This window comes from Hypanus sabinus, chromosome 10 (assembly GCF_030144855.1).
Source record: "Hypanus sabinus isolate sHypSab1 chromosome 10, sHypSab1.hap1, whole genome shotgun sequence".
NCBI classification, from domain to species: Eukaryota; Metazoa; Chordata; class Chondrichthyes; order Myliobatiformes; family Dasyatidae; genus Hypanus; species Hypanus sabinus.
Window position 1 is genome coordinate 73,137,769 of NC_082715.1, and position 21,016 is coordinate 73,158,784.

General features: G+C 41.5%; 1 protein-coding gene across 5 annotated transcripts in view; it reads left to right on the top strand.

The window, feature by feature from the left end:
- The window catches only part of fbxo9 (F-box protein 9), a 105,850-nt gene that overhangs the window by 33,762 nt on the left and 51,072 nt on the right, over window positions 1-21,016 (top strand). For 3 of the 5 annotated variants that reach the window (XM_059982047.1, XM_059982048.1, XM_059982051.1), the window contains 3 exons: window positions 2,169-2,327; window positions 3,329-3,386; window positions 15,249-15,348. In XM_059982047.1, the coding sequence (XP_059838030.1) occupies window positions 2,169-2,327; window positions 3,329-3,386; window positions 15,249-15,348 (317 nt within the window). The remainder of the gene's footprint in view (window positions 1-2,168; window positions 2,328-3,328; window positions 3,387-15,248; window positions 15,349-21,016) is intronic. The other 2 variants (XM_059982049.1, XM_059982050.1) reach the window with 1 other exon arrangement.

The window sequence follows — 21,016 nt, forward strand, 5'->3', positions numbered from 1 at the left end:
ACAAACTTGCACAATCAGCTCAAGATACCATTTCTTTAAAACCCAAAGACACCAAGGTCTTCAGAGATGAAGCAAATAATGGGGTTGCCCCATTGCCTTTCAGAGAACCACGCCAGCGCTCACCAGATAACAAAGAGCAGGCAGTCAAACGGTTCACGTCCTTACGGAAAATCCAGAAAAGGAAACCTGAGATGCAGCAACGCACCCGATTGGCCCACGAGGTACTGTGCACCCTAATGGCAGAGGTCACAGCCATTATAAACGCACAGTCATTCCTACCTGTGTCTTCTGACCCAGAAAACCCCTTTATACTTTCGCCATCAACGCTCCTTACGCAGAAGGCAGGAGCACCTCCTCCACCAGGAGACTTCTCAGACAAGGATTTGTACACAAAGCAATGGAGACAAGTCCAGGCTCTGGCAAATCAGTTCTGGCCTCGCTGGAGACAAAAATATCTACCTTTGTTGCAACAGAGACAAAAGTGGACAGAACCCCACAGGAATCTTCAAGTTGGAGACTTAGTCCTGCTCAGGGACAAGCAAATCGCCCGCAACAGCTGGCCAACGGCTAGAATGAAGATGTCAGGAAGATCGAATTGAAGACTACCGACCAAGGCGATGTGAAAATTTACCAAAGGCCAGTTACAGAAGTTATTCTACTTCTACCCAATGACTGATTAAGAGACTAAGTTTTGTACTCTGCTCATTGTGACCTTACGAAGGTCAAGCGGGGAGTGTGCTGTCTTTACGACAGTTATTTAGTTTATAATATTTTCGCTTAGTAATTCATTCAATAGTATTTTCTAGTTAGAATTAGAAGTGTTTAAAGTATATTCATTGCATGTAAAATATATCGGCATGCGATGACGTCACATCCGGTTTCGCCGCGTCTTGTGGGAAAATACCGGTTTGAAATTAGCGCGAGGGTGGGGGCTTACCACGAGGCTCACCTGAGCAGAAGTTGTTTTGCAGGCATGAGAAATCACAGTGAGAGCAACGCTGTAAGTTAATAGATAATCGATATATTGAACTAAGATGTTAATGCCGATCCTGTTAGAAGTAACGACGGTAGATAATGTTTATGCTTTCGTTAGTTAAAGAGTCGCGGATAGTTTGCATGGAAGTGTATTTAAAGTAGTCAATGGAGCAGGTAAACTCTCCCTGTATACTGCACCTTAGTGTAATGTAGTTATAGTCACCTTTGCAAGTATTTACACTTGAAATGTGATATTAAGGAAGGAACAAATACTGTATCAATCTTGTATTGTTTTATCAACAGTTTTCACCATATGTTAATGTGAAGAGTGAACAGTAAATGGTTAATCTTGCTGCGATCTGGTTCTTATTAACTGTGGTTTATCTCGACGTTAAATTCGGCGTTCGTGACACGCGAAGGAGAACGTTACAGTGGATAATATTTGTTTATCCCCCTCAGCCCGGCGGATGATTGCATTTCTAACATTAATGGCTAGAAGATCCATCCTATTGAACTGGAAAGAAATTAATCCTCCAACTATATTTCAGTGGTTTTCTCAAGCAATCTCTTGTTTGAGCTTAGAAAAAATTAGAAGTGTTTTCTTTGATTCTTCAGTTAAATTTGAAGAAACTTGGAGACCATTTATCCAACATTTTCATATCTGTTAAACTGACTTTTCCTAAACCCTGCTTCTGTTATCCTTAATTATTTGAATGGAGGTGCGGAGTTACTGACGCTACTATGTATATTTGACATAATGCAATGGCCATGTTGGTTAGGTTTTTCTTTTCTTTTTTGGGGATTTTTTTTCTTCTTATTTACTCCCTTTTTTCATAATTACTATGAGTTTGGGAGGTCATATATGAATGTATACTTAACCTATTAATTATGTACTTTCAAACTCTATTCATGTTTCATTCATGTTTATTTAAAATTAATAAAAATATTTTTTTTTAAAGAGAAGGGGTAGCGGGGAGAAATTTTTGATGTGATGGAAATCGATGATCATGCTGTCAACCTGACTGTTCTATTCGTGATGGTAGTGTAGGCCATAGTTTAGTCTGATTCTATGAACTATTGCCTCTGGGTATATTTTGCAAAGGATAAAAGATAAATAATCACTTCTGGATGTCTTTTAGATCTAGGCAAATCGTATTTAAATAGTTAAATGGAGATGTTATTTATTTTTTGAGGAGGAACTTAATGTGTTTCGCGCTCAGTGGATGTCTGAGCTGACTCCAAATGGCAGCTCTAATGGATCAGAAGTGGAACACGGAAGAATCTCTGCAAAGGGGCTTTCTTTCAAATCTTTGGGTACCAAAGGAAAACAGGAACTTGCTCGTGAAGAAAAGGTAACTTATGTAGTGATTCACAAAATATATTGCAGATTCAGATTTACTTATCACAGGTACATCGAAGTGTACAGTGAAATGCATTATTTGCATTTACAACAAACACACCCAAGAGTGCCACAAAGCAACATGTTTCACGACATATGCCTGTGATATTAAACTGATTCTGAACTGCATGTGTTGCTGTATATTCTGGCTTCAACACAGCATGTTTACAATGCTCACCTGTAGCTGATATCTTTGAATGTGGAAAACTTAGCTGTCATCAAATGAACAATGCAACTTTTTTTAAAAAAAGCTGTGTGCTTTTGTCTCTAGGAGTTATATTCACCTCAAAGCTTAGTGAGTTGTAATATCTGGTTCTGAGAAAGGAAAGGATGTATAAAGATCGTTTTATTGAAGCAGGTAATAAAACAAGGCTGGGCTTTTTAAGAAGGATGTAATGTAAGTAATCTTAAAATAGAGCCCAAATAAAAGGACAATTAATAATATCTACAATAAGAATTGTATGTACAGTATACTGTATATAAAAAACTAAAATCATTAGTACAAAAAGAGAGCAAAAATAATGATGAAGTAATATTCATGGGTTAATTGTCCGTTCAGAAAACTGATGGCAGAGAGGAAGAAGCAGTTCCAAAAATGTTGGGTGTATGTATTCAGGCTCCTGTACTACCACCCTGATGGTAGTAAGGAGAATAGGACATGTCCCAAGATATAGGGGTCCTTAATGGTAGATCCCCCAAGTTAGAACAAAGGCAAAGAGCTTTTTACAAGAATCACTTAAATGTTATAAAATGTTTTATTTTTCTCCAATATTTGTAGTTGGAGAAACAACACATGAACTGAATATGAAATTCAAAAGGAAGCTTGAGTTGCCATTTGGCTTCACGTTGCAGACAAATATACTAGCTGTGATTCAAGTTCAGTTATATTTTCAAGAATATGACATCATATGCCCCCTCCCAATGTAACAGTTTGCCTATGAATTTATTTTTCAGGCTAAAGAATTGTTCCTGAAAGCTGTAGAGCAAGAACAGAACGGAGCAGTTTATGAAGGTATATGTATTTTTTTAAGAAGCACTTGAGTCTTTAAAAAATTAAGATAGCTGTACATATTATCAGTGGCCACTTTATTAGGTACACCTGCTTGTTAATATATAATCAGCCAATCATGTGGCAGCAGCTTAGTACATAAAAGCATGCACACATGGTCAACAGGTTGAGTTGTTGTTTAAACCAAACATCAGAATGGGGAAGAAACGTGATCTGAGTGACCTTGACCGTGGATTGTTGGTGCCAGACAGGCTTATTTGGGTATCACAGAAATTTGTTTTCTTGGGATTTTCATGCACAACAGTCTCATCGCTTACAGAGAATGGTGTGAAAAACAACATCCAATGAGCGGCAGTTCTGTCGGTGGAAAAGACCTTGTTAATGAAAAAGGTTAGAGGACGATGGCCAGACTGGGTCAAGCTGACAAGAAGGCAGCAGTAACTCAAATAACCACGCATTGCAATAGTGGTGTGCAGAAAAGCATCTCTGAATGCACAGCACATCAAACCTTGACGTGGATGGGCTACAGCAGCAGACAACTACTACACCGGGTTTTCACTCCTGTACTTAATAAAGAGGCCACTGAGCGTATTTTAAGAAAGTTTACAACTGTTTAAAAGATATTTTTATCTTTAATGGGACCCATGGGAAAGGCAATAATTTTTTGCATGTTCACACAAATAATCCTTCATTAGGGTCTGAATTGAGCAAAGCTAATGAGGTGAATATCTGTTCTTCAGCTATGATGCTACTTTTCCATGTTTAGCAATTTGCATTTAATTTTTAAGGACATGGCTCATAAGACAAGGTTGCCTTTATCTAACCTTGAAGAGATTGTACAGTATGGAAAGTGTCATTAAAAATAGGCCTCTTGGGCCATTTCCAATACTCAGTTAGTTCGTGGGTGATTTGTATTCCATTATCTACCCATCATGGAACTATACCCTTGCCTTAACATTGAACTGAATCATATCTTCATTTTTTAAACTCAGCGTTAAAATCTGCTAATACCTGTTGTCAGAATGTAAGACCATAAGACATAGGAGAAGAATTTGGCCATCAAGTCTGCTCTGCAATTTCATCATGGTTGGTCCATTTTCCCTCTCCTGCCTTCCCCTTCTATTCCCATTATACTCTCACCAATCAAGAATCTATCAACCTCTCCTTAAATATATATAAAGGCTCTTCCTCCACAGATTCACCACTCTCTGGAAAAAGAAATTGCTCCTCATCTTGATTCTAAAAGGATACCCCTCTATTTTGAGGCTGTGTCCTCTGGTCTTAGACACCACCACCACCAAAGGAAACATCCTTCTACCATTCAATAGGTTTCAATTAAGCCACTGCTCATTCTTCTAAATTCCAGTGAGCACATGCCCAGAGCTATCAAGCTTTCTTCATATGACCAGCCATTTACTCTTGGAATCATTTTTGTGAACCTCCTTTGAATTCTCTTCAGTTTCAGCATATCCTTTCTAAAATGAGAGGCCAAAAACTACGCACAATACTCCAAGTAAGGCCTCACCAGTGCTTTCTCAACGTTACATCCTTACTTCCAAATCCCGTTGCACCTCAGATGGTCAACCCTTTCATCTCTTCTACGAATGTGCATGAACATACTTCCCAAAACTCTATTCCCTCTGCCACTTGTTGCCCAATTTGTCTAAGTCCTTCTGTAGCCTCCCTATTTCTTCAAAACTTTCTTCCCCTCCACCTATCTTCATATTATTTTCAAACTTTGCAACAAAGCCATCAATTCCATCATCTAAATAATTGACATATAACGTAAAATAATCAGTCCCAGCACAGACATTTGTGGAACACCACCAGTTACCAGCAGCCAATCAGAAAAGGCTCCCTTTATTCCCACTCTTTGCCTCCTGTCAATCAGCCATTGCTTTATCCATGCTAGAACTTTCCTGTAATATCATGGGCTCATAGCTTGTTAAGCAGCTTTGTCAAAGGCCTTCTGAAAATCCAAGTACACAATATCAACCTATTCTCCTTTGTCTATCCTGTTTGTTATTTCTTCAAAGATTTCCAACAGATTTGTCAGGCAAAATATTCTCTTGAGGAAACCATAGTGACTATGGCCTATCTCATCATGTGCCCCTATACTGCTAGTGCCTTTCGCAATCTAATGCAAAATACTTATTCTGTTCATCCGCTATTTCCTTGCCACCCATTACTACCTCTCCAGCATTGTTTTCCTGCAGTCCAATATCCACATTTGCCTCTCTTTGACTCTTTATATATCTGAAGAAACTATTGGTACCCTGTTTAATATTATTGGCTAGCTTACTTTGGTATTCCATCTTTACCTTCTTAAAGACTTTTTTAGTTGCCTTCTGTTGATGTTTAAAAACTTCCCAATCCCCTAACATCCCACAAATTTTTGCTGTATTATATGCCTGCTCTTTGGCTTTTATGGAGGCTTTGGCTGCCTTTGTTAGCAATAGTTGTGTCATCTTGCCTTTTGGAATACTTCCTCCTCCTCACACCTATAGCTAAGTACAACTCCAACACCATATACAAGTTTGCTGATGACGCCACTGTTGTGGACTGTATCAAAGGGGGTGATGAATCAGCATACAGGAGGGAGATTGAAAGCTTGGTTGAGCGGTTTAATAACAACAACCTCTCACACAATGTCAGTAAGACTAAGGAACTGCTTGTAGACTTCAGAAAAGGGAAACCACGCAGAAAAACAATCTCAGGATTATATGTAGTGATGTAAGTACTCTAATAAATTTTGCTTTAAACTTTAAACTCTTTAGTATGTATATATCCTGTGCTTTTGGAATTGCTTCCAGAAATTCCAGCCATTGTTGCTCTGCCGCCATGTCTGCCAGTGCTCTTCTCCAGTCAATTCTGATCAGCTCCTCTGTCCTGCCTCTGTAATTTCCTTTACTCCACTCTAAATACCAACATGTCTGAATTTGGCTTCTTCTTAGTTGCAGGGTGACTTTTATCTTGTTATGATCAATTATCCTGCTAAAGATTCCTTTACCTTAAGCTCTCTAATCAATTCCAGTTGATTGCACGACACCCAATCCAGAATAGCTGATCCCCTAGTGGGCTCAATAGCAAGCTGCTGTAAAGAAAAAATTTTGTAGGCTTTCTAGAAATTTTCCCTCTTGGAATCGCGCACCAACCTGATTTCCCCAATCTTCCTGCATATTAAAATGCCCCATGACTATCATAACTTTGTCCTTTTGGCAGCATTTTCTATCTTCCATTATAATTTGTAGACCATATCCTTGCAATTGTTTTGGGGGGGGGGGGGGGTTCCCATCAGGGTCTTATTACCCTTGCAGTTCCTTAGCTCTACCCACAACAATTCAACATCTTTGGACCCTATGTCACCTCTTTCTAATGACTTAATATCATTTTTTTTTACCAACAAAGCCACACCACACCCTCTGCCTTTCTACCTATCCTTTCAATAGTGTGTATCCTTGGACATCAGGCTTCCAGCTATAATCTTCTTTCGGCCATGATTCAGTGATGCCTACAATATCATGCTTGCCATTCTGTAACTATGCTACAAGTTCATCAGCCTTATTCCATATACTGTGTACATTCAAATATAATACCTTTGGTCCTGTATTCACCTTTTTCAATTTTGTCCAGCTTTTACATTGCAACTCATCCTGTTGACTGCAATTTTGCCTTATCCTCAGTCTCTCCTTACCAGGAGTCTCACTACACATTTGCCTCAGTTTGGAAACCAGCTACCTCATCTTCATCACTATCACTCTATTTCCAATCCCAAATTAGTTTTAACCCACCTGAACAGCTCTAGCAAACTTGCCTGCAAGGATATTGGATCCCTTCATTTTTCCTGCTGTGAATATGTGTTGCATTTCTTCACTTTTTTTCCTCAGAGGTTCAGGCCAGGGCCAAGTTAAACAGTCTAACCAGAACTTAATGTTACTCTGATGCATATTCCATGCTTGAAATATCAGCCATCTTTCTGCTTTTCTAATTGTCCGCAAGCTTTTAGTTATTTCTATACCTGGGTCTTCAAATCTTCCTGCCTATCCACATTTTATAGTTTCTAGGCATTTAAGTATATTAAGTATAACACCTCAGTGGTTGACTTCACATTTTCCATTTGAACCAAATTGAATATCATTTGCTCCAGATCTGCTGATTCACCTAATCTATCAGTTAATCTGTCTCTGTTTACAGTACTACCTAAGTGTCATAAAACCTGGATATATATTTGTCTATTAGACACATCAAAGGAATCCAGCCTGGTGAAAAAAGGTGTTTAGCATTGCTGGCCTTTATCGGTCAGAGCATAAAGTGCAAGACATTATGTTGCAGTTGTATAAATACTTTGTTACGTATCCCGTAACTGGATAACTTACCAGCAAAGATAGAGAGGTCCGTTGAAGCCTGATGTCACTATTTTCAAACGTTTTTATTTGTAAAGGGGCACAAAAGTAAGGTTAATACAAACATTCAGATAATGCACATCGTCAATACTCAATCTAAAGCGCGGGTATAGTAATAATCATCATTAAGAAATGAGCTCTACTGTTGTCTAGGGGATAATATATTGTCCGTTGGAAATATAAAAGTCACTCAGAAGTCTGCAGGCTTCAGCCTTTTGGGAATCGCTGGGTTTCATGTGGTGTGACAGAGAGAGAGAGATTGGGGAGAAGAGGAAAGACTTGCCGGGTCTTTATGAAGCTTCCGTTGAATCGGGGGAGCGTTGGTTCCCCCTCCCCAATGTTAGTTAAAAGCGGTTTTCCGTGATTCCAGCCACAAATTCCAATCCCGGAATCTAACGCATGTGGCTTTCTTCAAAATGCTTCCTGCTACGGCGGGATCACTCTCATGTCTTCTTGGTGCGTCTGAAGGGGCTGTCCCCCTTAGACCCTCCTTTATACTTCCTCACGGGGTCGCAGGTGTCAATCAGGTTGGGATGATGCAATCTCTCTCTCAACCAGCCCACTTTGCCCGAGGGCTTTACACGTGGTCTCCATGAGACAATAGTCACTGTCGCCTTATTTTGCATCCCGGTGGAACGTGCTATTCGGCACGTTTCTCTCTCTCCCACTTCCTGGGTCTACTGACCCCCCCTCAACAGGTGCTCTTGCGATTTTCACAAAGGAGGGGGCTGGGATCATAACAACTTTGTGAGGCCATACTTGAAGTGTTATGTGTAGTTTTGGTCATCCTATTATAGGATAGACTTAGTTAAACTGAAAAGATTTATGGGGCTTGCCAGGTCGAGAGGGCTTGAGTTAAAGGGAGAGGTTGGTCGAGCTCGGTCTTTATTCCTTGGAACATAGGAGATTGAAGGGTGACATTATAGAGATTTTTTAAATCATCAATGACAGAGAATATGGATGGTAGTAGTCTTTTCAGCAGGGTAGCAAAATCCAAAATTAGGGGCATAGTTTTACGCTGAGGGGGGAGAAGATTCTAAAGGTGCTTAATGGACAATATTTTTACGCAGAGTGGTGAGCATATGGAACAAACTGTCAGAGGAAGTGGTTGAGGCAGATACAGTAGTCTTGTTTGTTAAGCATTGAGTAGGTACTTGGAAGGATATGGCCGAATGCAGGAAACTGGGACAAGCTGGTTGAGCGTTGTTATCGGCATGGACTTGTGTTGGACCAAAGGACCTGTATCCATGCTGTATTGCTCTTTGACTCTACTATATTATTTAGAATTTTTTTTAAAAAAAAAGAGGCTGCTGTACAGATTCCACTAGCAGTATTGTGCATATAAATAACAAATGGATAAATAATGAACACGAAAAGTCTGCAGATGCTGCAAATCCAAAGCAACACACAAAATGCTGGAGGAACTCAGCAGATCAGGCAGAACCAACAGAAATGAATAAGCAGTCGATGTTTCAGACCGAGATCTTTCTTCAGGTCTAAGCAGCGAGGGGAAAGATGGCAATATAAAAAGGTTGGGGTTCGGCTGGGGAAATAGAATGCTCACTGTAAGGTGATAGGTGAAACCAGGTGGAGAAGGAACTGTAAAGGGCTAGAGAAGACAGACAGACAGACATACTTTATTGATCCAAAGGGAAATTGGGTTTCGTTACAGCTGCACCAACCGAGAATAGTGTAGAAATATAGCAATATAAAACTATAAATAATTAAATAATAATAAGTTAATCATTCCAAGTGGAAATAAATCCAGGACCAGCCTGTTGGCTCAGGGTGTGTGACACTCCGAGGGAGGAGTTGTAAAGTTTGATGGCCACAGACAGGAATGACTTCCTGTGATGCTCAGTGTTACATCTCGGTGGAATCAGTCTCTGGCTGAATGTACTCCTGTGCCTAACCAGTACATTATGGAGTGGATGGGAGTCATTGTCCAAGATGGCATGCAACTTGGACAGCATCCTCTTTTCAGACACCACCATCAGAGAGTCCAGTTCCACCCTCTGAACATCGCTGGCCTTACCAATGAGTTTGTTGATTCTGTTGGTGTCTGCTACCTTCAGTCTGCTGCCCCAGCACACAACAGCAAACATGATAGCACTGGCCACCACAGACTTTTAGAACATCCTCAGCATCATTTGGCAGATGTTAAAGGACCGCAGTCTCCTCAGGAAATAGAGACGGCTCTGACCCTTCTTGTAGACTGCCTCAGTGTTCTTTGACCAGTCCAGTTTATTGTCAGTTCATATCCCCAGATATTTGTAATCCTCCACCATGTCCACACTGACCCCTTGGATGGAAACAGGGGTCACCAGTGCCTTAACCCTCCACCACCATCACCAGCTCCTTGGTCTTTTTCACATTAAGCTGCAGATGATTCTGCTCGCACCATGTGACAAAGTTTCCCCACCATAGCCCTGTACTCAGCCTCATCTCCCTTGCTGATGCATCCAACTATGGCAAAGTCATCAGAAAACTTCTGAAGATGGCAAGACTCTGTGCAGTATTTGAAGTCCAAGGTGTAGATGGTGAAGAAAAAGGGAGACAGGACAGTCCCCTGTGGAGCCCCAGTGCTGCTGACCACTCTGTCTGACACACAGTGTTGCAAGCACACATACTGTGGTCTGCCAGTCAGGTAATCAATAATCCATAACACCAGTGAAGCATCCACCTGCATCACTGTCAGCTTCTCACCCAGCAGAGCAGGGCAGATGGTGTTAAACGCACTGGAGAAGTAAAAAAACATGACTTTCACTGTGCTCGCTGGCTTGTCCAGGTGGGCATAGATACAGTTCAGCAGGTAGACGATGGCATCTTCAACTCCTAGGGGGCTGATAGGCGAACTGGAGGGGGTCTAAGTGTGGCCTAACCATAGACCGGAGCTGCTCTAGAACAAGTCTCTCCAGGGTCTTCATGACGTGGGTCAATGCCACCGGTCTGTAGTCATTGGAGCCACTGGGGCACGGCGTCTTCGGTACAGGAACAAGGCAGGACGTCTTCCGCAACACAGGAACCCTCTGGAGACTCAGGCCATGAAGACATGCTGAAGTACTCCACATAGCTGGGGGGCACAGGCTTTGAGCACCCTGGGGCTGACACTATCAGGGCCTGCAGCCTTGCTTGGGTAGAGGCATTTCAGCTGTCTTCTCACCTGTTCAGCTGAGAAGCCCACCGTGGTGGTTTCAGGTGTGGGAGGGGTGTAGTCACGAGAGCAGGGTAGGGGGCTGTGAGGAGGGGAGAGTGGAGTATGTGTTGGTTGGGGGCCGACAACAGATGAATCATGTGGGGGATGGGCAAGGGCCACAGTGTCAAATCTTTTGAAGAACAGGTTAAGTTCATTGGCCCTATCCACACTGCCTTCAGCTCCTCTGTTGCTAGTTTGCCGGAACCCAGTGAAGGTCCTCCTCTCACTCCAGACCTCTCTCATGTTGTTCTGCTGGAGTTTCCACTCAAGCTTCCCTCCTATACGTGTCTTTAGCTTCTCTGATCTTGGCTTTCAGATCCCTCTGTATTGTTCTCAGCTCCTCCCTATTTCCATCTCTAAACACCCTCTGAAAGAAGGAATCTGATAAGTGATCATAGGAGAAGGAAAAGGAGGAGGGGATCCAGGGGAAAGTGATAGGCTGGTGAGAAAAAGTAAAAGGTCAGAGTGGGGAATAGAGGAAGGTGGGCAGGGAAGGTTATTTTTTACCACAAGGTATATTCATGCCTCAGGTTGGAGGCTACCTAGATGGAATATAAGGTGTTGCTACTCCACCCTGAGGGTGGCTTCACCGTGGCTCAAGAAGAGGTCATAGACCGACATGTCAGAATAGGAATGGGAATCGGAATTAAAATGTTTGGCCACTGTGAAGTTCCACTGGTGGTGGATAGAGCGGAGGTGCTTGAGGAAGTTGTCCCCCAATTTGAGATGGTTCTCAACAATGCAGAAGAGGCTGCATGAGACACAATAGATGACCTGAGCAGATTCTTGGGTGAAGTGTTGCCTTGCCCGGAAGGACTGTTAGGGACCCTGAATTGGAGGTGAGGGAGGAGGTGTATGGACAGATGTAACACTTGGGCTGCTTGCAGGGATAAATGCTGGGAGGAAGATTAGAGGGGAGGGTAGAATGGACAAGGGAATTGTGGAGGGAGCAGAGTGGGGTGGAGGAGGTAAGTGTATGCTTAGTTGTAGGCTCCCTTGGGAGATGGCGGAACTTGTGGAGGCTGATCTGATGGGATGGTAGGCAAGTCCCTACTGTTAAGACAGCAAGAAGATGGGGTGAGTGCGGATACTCAGGAAATGAAGGGGATACGGGTGAGCAGCATCACTAATGGAGGCAGGAGGAAAAGATTTCTGATGTCCTGGAATGGAAAGCTGTGTCCTGGGAACAGATGCAGCGGAGGCAAAGGAATACTGAGAATGTCAGTTGAAGAGTTCTTGAAAGTGAGTTCGTAGGTTGTGGAAGCAGATCAGTATTCAGGTAAGTGAAGTTAACGATGCTGGTTCAGGAGCCTGATAGTTGAAGGGTAATAACTGGTCCTACACCTAGTGATGTGGACCAAGAGGTGTAAACAGAGTCCATGGGGAAAGCTGGTTTTCAAGATGGATTGAACTGGGTCCACAACTCTCAGCTCTTCGGAGTTTTGGGCAGAGTAGTTGTCATACCAAACAGTGATTAATCCAGACAGGATGCTTTCTGTACAGCGTTTGTAAACATTGTTAAGGATCTGCAGGGACCTACCAAATGTCTTCAGTCTTTCTGAGGAAGTAATGCTGCTGTGCTTTTAAATATTGTGTTCTAAATGGACTAAACTCATTAATGACGTTGCTTTCCTTTGTGTAGGACTTGACCCCATTCCCTGCATTTACTGAAAATACTGGGAATTTGGAATATTCAGCTTTTAACTTAACACACTTAGCTGTGTTTCAAACATAGAAATCATAACAAAATGAGAGTAGTGAGGGATGCAGACAGGGTGGAAGCGCAATCTTTTTTCCCCAAGGAAGGACTGCTAAAAGCAAGAAGGCATACGTTTAAGATCTGAAGTGCAAGGTTTAAAAGGAACATAAAGGGCTTCTAGAAGTAGTCAAGGTGGGCACACTAGCAACATTTAAAAGTCATCTAGGTAAGTTCATGGACAGAGATATAGAGGGCAATGGGCCAAATGCAAGCAGGTGGTTCTAGCTCATTGGGCAGGATAGCATGGATGAATTGAATTGACTTTATTTCTTACATCCTTCACATACATGACGAAGTGAAAATCCTTACGTTATGTCTCTGTCTAAATGCAATCTGCAATTTATAGTAAATTTGTAACAAATAGTACATACAACAGGACAGTCAATATAGCATGGAAATACAATTGTATCAGCATGAATTAGTCAGTCTGATGGCCTGGTGGAAGGAGCTGTCCCGGAGCCTGTTGGTCCTGACTTTAGTGCTGTGGTACTGTTTCCGGGATGGTAGCAGTTAGAACAGTTTGTGGTTGGGGTCACTCGGGTCCCCAATGATCCTTTGGGCCCTTATTATGCATCTGTCACTGTAAATGTCCTGAATAGTTGGAAGTTTACATTTGCAGATGCGCTGGGCTATCTGCACCACTCACTGCAGAGTCCTGCAATTGAGTGAAGTGCAGTTCCCGTACCAGAAAGTGATGCAGCCAGGGATGAGTTGGGCATGCCTGTTTCCGTGCTGGATGAACCTAACTTTGAGAAACAGTCCTTTGAGCACTTGGAGCTTCCTTGATCATTCAATATGAATGCAACCTATTCTCTGTCCTGATTGTTCTCTTCCTATCCCAGCTCTCTTCCCATTTCTCTTCATACTTATTGTGTCAAGAAATCTATCTCTGTACACATGTTCAGTGATTTGGCTTCCATATTATTCTGAGGTGGAAAATTCCACAGGGTCACCACCTTCTTAAGTGAAGGCACTCTTAATCACTTCTAAACATGCAGCTCTATGTCCTGAGAGTTCAATCCCATGAGTCAGGGGTTCTTTGAGTCCTATTCTCATCCATCTAGCTTGAGTAATTTCCAAGAATTTAAAACAGCCTTTTAGAAATTTATTGCCCATCTGCATGGTTCTCATCTGAAATTTATCACTTTTGCTTTGAATTTCTAAACCTAGATGTAGAAGCTTCAGAATCTATTTCAAAATTCACAACAGCACCATGCTGCAGATGATCCCTGAGATCTACAACACTTCTCTTCCCCCAAATGCCTTCCTCCACCACCAAACTTTCCACCCTCTACAACCTACAAAACTCCCACTCTGTCCCAACTTCTGTAACAATTGTTAATTTCTTAGCCTTCTCCAGAGTTGATCAAACACTTTTAACACATTGAATGCACTATTTCTACAGAATTCTTGCCACATTCACACAAGTACACAACAAATGAAGGATCTGGTGTTACCTACCTCTTTGTGCAGTTAGATTTTCTCTTTTGCTTAATATTAATGTGCAAGCCTTTGCAACAAGCAGCATTGACTTAGCCAATGCTTTTGAAGAACGTACTCTTGAGATTTAGAGATTATTCGGTTTTCTTTCCTATTCCAGTAGTTTTTGTCATGAAAAGTACACGTTGAAGAGAATGGAACCTTGAAGTAGTGAAAGTTCTTTCATGTCTGTTATTGTTCAGGATTATGCTTTCTACAAGTAATACAATTGCCACATCAATTATATAAAGTCATTTCAATTTTTGTTAGGTTATGTTTCAAGCAAGGTAGTTTTTCTCATCCTTAGTGAACATTGTGCACAAATACTAATTATATTTATACATGCATATATCTTAGGTTATGTGTCACATTGCTTTACAACTTCCTGTAAAATCACCTAATGATTAGTAGAATCAACAATTACCTCATTTCACCATATGTTTACATGTGTTAAGAATTCACTTCAACATACAACAAAAAACAATGTTCAACAATTACACAGAATAAAGAATTGTACTAAAAATAAAGTTGGAATTTGAAATATGGATATGGAATTAAATGTGCTTAAATATGTAAATATCAGCATGCACTTACAATGTGAATAGCATTATAAAAAGTTTTAATGTGTGTACAGTGCAGTGTTGTAGAGAATTTTAAAAAATGATCACAAAGGAACTAATTATCTGAGCCACTAAGTTGATAGAGAGATATATTGCTTAATGTGAGCAGAAGTATAGTACAAAATTTTAAAAGTCTGGCAAAGCAGTATTTAAATGGGGCAGCTACCATCTTCAGTTTATGTTATACATGAGCATAATTTTTAGCTGCTCAAACATCCTTCTCATTTTGGTACTTTATAATCATACAGTACACAACGTTAATAATTTTCAAAACTGGGAAGGAGGAGATTTTGCTAATCACTAATAAGATCTGTCGCTTGTGAAGTCTGATGCAAAGAGGAAATTCTAACCACAATTTACACCATCAGTTTATTAATGGGATTCTCTACTTGTCCATTTTGATTTCAGCTATCAAATACTATCGGAGGGCCATGCAGCTTGTACCTGACATTGAATTCAAAATCAACTATGCCCATTCTCCAGAAAGTGATGGAAGCAGCAAAGCTTAGTACGTGTATAATCACTGATCAATCTCTATTCTTGTACTTAAGGGTGAACAACATACTGATGCTTTTCTTTTGAAATATTGTTTAATTCATTTTTGGTAAGAATATGGTTTAAGAAAACAGATTTAAGATTTGCTAAATGCAGCTAACTTCACATTGCATTTATTCGTGAATGAACGATAACCGGGTATTCGAGCCTACTGTTCCATTTAAAAAGTTAATAACCAGTGTATCATTGGCTTTAAAGTCTACTTTTCCACTTAACACACAGAAGGCGATGTTAACAGCTTGTTGCATTTTCTGATTTCATGCTGTTTTCTGAGGTTTTCCAGTAAGTTGCATTTGTTAGTTGATGGCATGGTAATGAAATTAAGCTGAAATAACATTTTTTTAACACTCAGCGAGTTCATTCTTAAGCATTGGCACCAGCAGGTGGGGCTGCTGGCCATAACACAATGCACTACACAAACAATGCTGGAGGAACTCAGCAGGTCAGAATGCATTTATGGAGAGGAATAAAGAGTTGCCGTTTCAGTCCAAGACCATTCATCAGGATGAAAAGGAAGAGCAAAGAAGCCAAAATAAGAAAGGGGGAGGGAAAAGGAAGGAGTACAAGCTGGAAGGTGATAAGTGAAACCAGGTGATGTGGAGTGGTGAGCTGAGAATTGGGAAGCTGAGAGGTAGTAGGTGGAAAAGAATCCAGTAGAAAAGGACAGTGGGCCATAGAAGAAAAGAAAGGAGGAGGGGCACCAGAGGGAGATGATAGGCAGGTGAGAAGAGAAGGGGTGACAGGGTAACCAGATTGGGGAATGGAAAAATCTCCATAAATGCTACCTCACTTGCTGAGTTCCTCCAACACTTTATGTTGCTCCATATCTCCAGCATCTGTAGAATCTTGTGTTTTGGACTTGGTCATCCATGCAGATATATTTAAGGTGGTAAAGCAAGTTGATAAGGAATTGAAAATAAGAAAAGGGCTGAAAAAGAAGGAATCTGCTTAGAGGACAGTGTCTACTTTTCGACTGTTAACACAGAAGAGGATGTTAAAGCTTGCAGCATTTTCTGATCTAATGCAATTTTTTGATGTTTTCCAGTAAAATCTGTTTGTTAAGATGACTTGTGTACCAGGCACTCACTGAAATAAGTTGAAGTAGCATACAAGATGGAACAGTTCAGTGTTTTAATAGTCTGAAACAATCCCGCCAGCAGGAGGAGCTACAGGCCATAACATAATGCAGCACATACACTCAGAGTGCTGGAAAAATTCAGGAGGTTAGGCAGCATCAAAGGAAGGAAATAAATAGTAGGCTAGTGATAGGTGAGGGGGAAGTTGTGTGGTGGCAGGGGGTGCTCACTCCTCCTCTGTTTTTCCATTCCCCATTCTGATTACCTTCTCACCCGATCTCCTCACCTGCCTATCATTTCACTTTGGTTCCTATCCTTGTATTTCTTCCCCTTCCCTACCCTCCACCTTGTTCTGTTTCCTTCCCCTTTCTCATCCTGATGAATGGTCTCAATCCAAAAAGAGTAGACCTTATGCCTTCTCTTCCACTCCTCTCTCATGACCTTCCCATCATCCAGACCTGTCTCCCTTTGTTTCTCCTCCTCCCTTATTCTGTGGTCAATTTTCCTCTCCTGTGAGACTCCTTCTGTAGCCCTTTGCCTTCTAGCTTCTCATACCATCCCCTTTATTCCCCCCACCCTCACCTGGTCTCACCTATCACCTGCCAGTTTGTGCTTTTCTTCTCAACTCCACAGTTTTATTTTGGCCTGTGTGTCCTTGTTTCATTTCAGTCCTGATGAAGTATCTCAGTCTGAAAAGACTGTCCATGTCTCCATAGATACTTCCTGACCTGTTGAATTCCACCAGCACTTTTTGTATGTATAGAACATTACAGCACAGTACAGACCCTCAGCCCACAATATTGTGCTGACCTTTTAAGGGAGATTTTAGTGAACTAGCTAGAAAGCAAAAAAAGCAGGACCCCCAGGGTAGAAATCTCTAGATTACAGCTGTGCCATGCCCATTGAGGATAAGAATAGTAGCATTTGTCAGATAGATGGTGAAATGGGACAGGGGTTCAGATTTCTGGATCACTGTGATCTCTTTTGGGGAAGGTACAACCTGCAGTTTCCCAGAGCTGTTCCGGAGTGTTTAAACTAATTTGACAGTGGGATGGGAACTGGAGTGATGGGACTGAGGATGGGGCAGTTGGTTTACGTGCCCAAGCAGTGTCTAGTGAGAATGCTAGTAAAGAGAGGCAGATGATAAGGCAAAATTGCAGTCAGCAGGGGTGAGTTTTATGTAAAAGGGGGGCAGAATTGAAAAGGGTGATGAATACAGGGTCCTTTAATATTTGCCATCTGTATCAAAGATCTGGATGATGATGTAGTTAACTGGATCATCAAATTTAAGGATAAGGATAACACCAAAATTGGGGGTGTAGTGAACAGCAAGGAAGACGATCGGAGCTTGTAGTGGGATCTGGACCAGCTAGAAAAATGGCAGATCAAATTTCATGCAGACAAATTTCAGGTTTTGCACTTTGTTAGAACTACCCAGAGTACATCTTACACAGTGAATGGTAGGGAAGGTCTCGATGGAGTACCTGGTAAGGCTCTGGAAACCTGTGCCAACCAACTAATGGAAATATTCAAGGAGATTTTCAACCTCTCACTGCTTTGGGCGTAAGTTCCCACTTGCTTCAAAAAGGCAACAATTATACCAGTGCCTAAGAAGAATAATGTGAGCTGCCTTAATGACTATTGCCTGGTAACATTTTCATTGCCAGTAATGAAATGCTTTGAGAGGTTGGTCATGGCATTACTGAACTCCTGCCTTAGCAAGGACCTAGACCCAATGCAATTTGCCTATCACCACAATAGGTCAACGACAGATGCAATGGTTCTCCACACAGCTTTAGACCACCTGGACAACACAAACACCTACGTCAGGATGCTGTTCATTGACTATGGCTCAGCATTTAATACAATCATTCCCATATCCTGATTGAGAAGTTGCAGAACCTGGTCCTCCGTACCTCCCTCTGCAATTGGATCCTTGACTTCCTAACCAGAAGACCACAATCTGTGTGTATTGGTAATAACATATCCTCCTCGCTGACAATCAATATGGCACACCTCAGGGGTGTGTATTTAGCCCACTGCTGTAGTCTCTATATACACATAACTGTGTGGCTAGGCATAGCTCAAATACCGTCTATAAATTTGCTGATGATACAACCATTGTTGGTGGAATGTCAGATGGTGACAAGAGGGTGTATAGGTGTGAGATATGCCAACTGGTGGAGTGGTGCTGCACCAACAACCTGCCACTCAGTGTCATTAAGACAAAAGAGCTGATTGTGGACTTCAGGAAGCTTAAGACGAAGGAACACAAACCAATCCTCATTGAGGGATTAGAAGTGGAGAGAGTAAGCAGCTTCAAGTTCCTGGGTGTCAGGATCTCTTGAGGATCTATCCTGGTCCCAACATATTGGTTTAGTTATAATTAAGACAGGACGGCAGCTATACTTTATTTGAAGCTTGTAGAGATTTAGCATGTCATCAAATACTTCTAGAGTTGTACTGTGCGGAGCATTCTAACAGGCTGCGTCACTGTCTGGTATGAAGGTGCTACTGCCCAGGACCGAAAGAAGCTGCGGAAGGTTGTAAATCTAGTCAGCTCCATCTACCCAGGACATCTGCAGGGAGAGGTATCTCAAAATGGCAGTGTCCATTATTATGGACCTCCAGCACCCTGGGCATACCCTTTTCTCAATTCAGGAACAGCTTCTTCCCCTCTGTCATCTGATTCCTAAATGGACATTGAATCTTTGGACACTAACTCACTTTTTTTTTAAATATACAGTATTTCATTTTTTGTACTTTTTTAGTCTGTTCAATATACATATACTGTAATTGATTTGTTTATTATTTTTTCCCTGCTAGATTGTGTACAGTATTGCATTGAACTGCTGCTGCTAAGTTAACAAATTTTACGTCACATGCCAGTGGTAATCAACCTGATTCTGATTCTGAAACTAAAAAGTCTGAAGGTAGATAAATCACCTGAACCAGATGGTCTACATGACAAAGTTCTGAAAAAGCTGGCTGAAGAGATTGTGGAGGGATTAGTAATTATCTTTCAGAGATCAATAGATTCTGGCATGGTTCTGGAGGACTGCAAAATTGCAAATGGGACTCTACTCTTCAAGAAGAGAGGGAGGCAGAAGAAAGGAAATTATAGGCTTTTTTTTCTCTTGTGCTGCTGAAGGGTTTTGGCCGGAAATGTCAACTGTACTTTTTTCCAATAGATGCTGCCTGGTCTGCTGAGTGCCTCCAGCATTTTGTGTGTGTTGCTCGGATTTGCAGCATCTGCAGATTTTTCCTTATTTGTGAAATTATAGGCCAGTTAGCCTGACCTCAGTGGTGGGGAAGATATTGGAGTCGTTTGTTAAGGATATGGTTTTGGGGTACTTTTGAGGTGCATGATAAAATAGGCTGAAGTTGGCATGGTTTCTTTAAGGGAAAATCTTGCCTGACAAATCTGTTGGAATTCTTTGAAAAATTAAAAAGTAAGATAGTCAAAGGATGTTGTGTAATTGCATTTTCAGAAGGCTATGTCAAGATGCCAAGGCTGCTTAACAAGTTAAGAGCCCATGGTATTACAGGAAAGATACTGGCATGAATAGAGCATTAGTTGATTGGCAGGATGCAATGAGTGGGAATAAAGAAGCCTTTTCTGTTTGGCTGCTGGTGATTGGTGGTGTTCCATAAGAGTCTATAGGGGTTTTTTATACTTTCTATGTCAGCAATTTAGATGACGGAATTGATGGCTGTGTGACCGGGTTTGTGGACGATACAAAGGTAGGTAGAGAGACAGGTAGTGTTGAGGAAGCAGGGAGGCTGCAGAAAGACATGGATTAGGAAAATAGGCAAAGAGGTGACAAATCGAATATAGCGTTGGAAAGTATATGGTCATGCACTTCGGTAGTAGAAATAAAAGTGCAGACTATATTCGAAATGGAGAGAAAATTCAAAAATCGCAGGTGCAAAAGGCCTTGAGTGTCCTCATGCAGGATTCCCTAAAGGTTAATTTGCAGGTTGAGTTGGTGAGGAAGGCAAATGTTGTGTTGGCATTTATTTCGAGAGGACTAGAATATAAAAGCAAGCATGTAATGTTGAGACTTTATAAAGCACTGCCAAGGCCTCACCTGAAGTAATGTGAGCAGTTTTGGGCCCCTTATGTGGGAAAGGATGTGTCGACATTGGGAAGGGTTCAGACAAGATTCACGAGAATGAATGAATGGATAACCATATGAGGACCGATTAATGGCTCTGGGCCTGTACTTAGTGGAGTTCAGAAAAATGAGGGGTGGTCTTATTGAAATCTATAGAATGTTGAAAGGCCTTGATAGAGTGTATGTGGAGAGGATGTTTCCTATAATAGGGAGTCTAGGACCAGAGGGTACAGCCTCAGAATAGAGGGATGTCCAGAGATGAGGAATTTCTTTAGCCATTTAGTGGAGAATTTGTGGAATTTGTTGCCACAGGTGACTGAGGCCAAGTCATTGAATATATTTAAGGCAGAAAGTGATAGGTTATTGATTAGTCAGGGCATGAAGGATTATGGGGAGAAGGCAGGAGATTGGGACTGAGAGGGAAATG